This window comes from Gossypium hirsutum, chromosome D06 (assembly GCF_007990345.1).
Source record: "Gossypium hirsutum isolate 1008001.06 chromosome D06, Gossypium_hirsutum_v2.1, whole genome shotgun sequence".
NCBI classification, from domain to species: domain Eukaryota; kingdom Viridiplantae; phylum Streptophyta; class Magnoliopsida; order Malvales; family Malvaceae; genus Gossypium; species Gossypium hirsutum.
Window position 1 is genome coordinate 15215511 of NC_053442.1, and position 2914 is coordinate 15218424.

General features: G+C 39.5%; 1 protein-coding gene across 1 annotated transcript; it reads left to right on the forward strand.

Annotated features, from left to right (window-relative positions):
* Positions 1–208: 208 nt before the first annotated feature.
* LOC107899943 (uncharacterized) lies at positions 209–2232 on the forward strand. The gene is made up of 3 exons (XM_016825678.1): positions 209–366; positions 424–1138; positions 1381–2232. Exons 1-3 carry the CDS (start codon positions 209–211, stop codon positions 2230–2232), a joined length of 1725 nt encoding a protein of 574 aa, XP_016681167.1.
* The last annotated feature ends 682 nt before the right edge of the window (positions 2233–2914 follow it).

Sequence of the window (2914 nt, forward strand, 5' to 3'; positions counted from 1 at the left end):
AATTGAGTTTTTCGACTATGCGATGATATGGTGGGATCAGCTTACTACGAGTCAGAGAACGAACGAAGAGTGACCAATCTCTACTTGGGCCGAAATGAAAGCCGTAATGCGTAAGAGATTTATACCCTCTTATTATCATCGTGAACTTTATCAAAAGTTGCAGAATCTTACGTAAGGAAATTGAAGTGTGGAGGATTATTTTAAAGAAATGGAGATTGCCATGATACGTGCGGATGTGGAAGAGGATCGTGAAGTAACCATGGCCAGATTCTTAGCCGGTCTTAACCGAGATATAGCTAACGTGGTAGAACTTCAGCACCATGTAGAAGTTATTGATATGGTGCACGTTGCCATAAAGGTTGAAAAGTAATTGAAGAGAAAAAGCTCTAGCCGAACTTTTCCTAGCACCAACAACTCTCAAAGGTGGAACCAAGGCACGGGCAAGAAAGACTTTTCCAACCGCGCTAAGGACCAGCCTTTGTCTTCTAAGGTGAATAAAACCGTTGGTGAAACTAGCAAAGGCAAAGAAGTTGCCTTGCCGAACTGCTCAAGAGAAATAAAATGTTTCAAGTGTTTAGGGAGGGGCCATATTGCGAGCCAATGCCCTAACCGAAGCAACATGATTGTGCGGGCTAATAGAGAAATTGAATTGGAGGAAGAGAATGATGAAGAACATGATGAAACCGCTGAAGAGGAAGACAAACTTGAATACGCTATTGATGGCAAAATCCTCGTCATTAAACGAAGTCTTAGTGTTCAAAGTGTTGAAAACGAACAGCAAAAGGAGAACATTTTTCATAAACGTTGCCATGTTCAAGACAAGGTGTGTAGTTTGATCGTGGATGGCGGGAGTTGTACGAATGTGGCCAGCACCTTAATGGTTGAAAAACTCGGCTTGCCAACAACTAAGCATCCTCAACCTTACAAGCTTCAATGGCTTAATAACGGAGGGGAGTTGAAGGTAACCAAGCAAGTTTTAGTACCATTCTCTATCGGCAAGTACCATGACGAGGTTCTATGTGATGTGGTACCCATGCACGCTGGTCATATGTTATTAGGCCATCCGTGGCAATTCGATCGCAAAGTTATTCATGATGGTTTCACGAACCGCTACACTTTCAAATTTGAAGGGAAAAACGTAACCTTAGTTCCAATGACGCCTCAGCAAGTTTATGAAGATCAATTAAAACTAAGAGATTCTGTTGAAAAATTTCGAGAGGATGCACAAAAAGAAAAAAATGAGAAAGAGAGTGAAAAACACATTGAGAAGAAAAAAGAAAAACAATTGAAAAGTGTGAGAGAAAAAAATAAATCGAGTGAACAGAAAAAGAGAAAAGAAAAAGAACAAAAAAAGATGAGTGTTTATGCAAAAAAATTTAGGAATCTTATTTGATGAAGCAATCGGTTCTTGTACTTATGTACAAGGAAACTCTTTTGAATACTAACGAATTGGATCCAAATCTGCCCTCTTCGATTGTTTCTCTTTTGCAAGAACTCGAGGACGTATTTCCGGAAGACATTCCTAGTGGGTTGCCACCCATTCGAGGAATAGAACACCAAATTGATTTCATTCCTGGAGCGTCTATTCCAAATCATCCAGCTTATCGTACTAATCCCAAAGAGACCAAAGAATTGAAAAAACAAGTTAATGAACTTATGGAGAAGGGATATATACGAGAAAGCCTCAGCCCTTGCACCATACCGGTATTATTGGTGCCAAAGAAGGACGGAACATGGCGTATGTGCGTAGATTGTCATGCGGTGAATAAGATAACTACCAAATACCGACACCCGATACCACGACTAGATGATATGTTAGATGAATTGAGTGGTGCGCAATTGTTTTCCAAAATTGATCTTAAGAGCGGATACCACCAAATCCGAATGCGAGAAGGGGACGAGTGGAAAACTGCCTTTGAGATGAAGCATGGACTATACGAGTGGCTAATCATGCCATTCGGACTCACCAATGCACCCAGCACATTCATGCGATTGATGAACCATGTCCTTCATTCCTTTATCAGAAAATTTTGTGTTGTTTATTTTGATGACATTCTTGTTTATAGCAAATCTTTAGATGATCATTTGCTGCATTTAAAAGTTGTTTTGGATGTTCTTCGAAAAGAATCTTTGTATGCTAATCTTAAGAAATGTACCTTTTGCACTAACAAGGCTATTTTCTTAGGTTTCGTGGTCAGCTCGGAGGGATTGGAGGTTGACAAGACAAGGTGAAAGCAATTAGAGAATGGCCTAGACCCACAAGCATCAACAAAGTGAGGAGCTTCCACGGATTGGCAAGCTTCTATCGGCCATTCGTTCCAAATTTTAGCACGTTGGCAGCACCTCTAACTAGCGTGATTAAAAAATATTCTGCCTTTTATTGGAATGAAGAACAAGAAAAATCTTTTATTGCTATTAAATCTTGTTTAACTAACGCCCCATTGCTTGTGTTGCCTGACTTTACTAAAATGTTTGAAGTCGAATGTGATGCCTCAGGTGTTGGAATTGGAGCCGTTCTAATGCAAGATGGAAGGCCCGTTGCTTATTTTAGTGAAAAGTTAAATGGAGCCATTCTTAACTATCTAACGTACGATAAGCAAATGTACACTCTAATTCGAGCTCTCGAGACTTGGCAGCACTATTTATGGCCAAAAGAGTTTGTCATACATTCGGATCATGAGGTGTTGAAACATATCAATGGACAAGCAAAATTGAACAAACGACACGCCAAGTGGGTAGAGTATTTAGAATCTTTTCCTTATATCATCAAATACAAGAAAGGTAAAGAAAATATTGTGGCTGACGCATTATCTCGTCGATATAACTTGTTATCACATTTGGATTCAAAGTTGCTTGGATTTTTCTTTTTAAAGGAAATGTATGTTGGTGATGCTGATTTTGTGCTATTTACAAA

What these genes read in the sequence shown, in the direction of transcription:
- LOC107899943 (XM_016825678.1), top strand. Translation starts at nt 209, where the DNA reads ATGGAGATTGCCATGATACGTGCGGATGTGGAAGAGGATCGTGAAGTA. An exon ending in GTTGCCATAAAGGTTGAAAA is followed by an intron (nt 367 to 423) that starts GTAATTGAAGAG and finishes CAACTCTCAAAG; the next exon opens with GTGGAACCAAGGCACGGGCA. An exon ending in TCAAATTTGAAGGGAAAAAC is followed by an intron (nt 1,139 to 1,380) that starts GTAACCTTAGTT and finishes AAAAAAATTTAG; the next exon opens with GAATCTTATTTGATGAAGCA.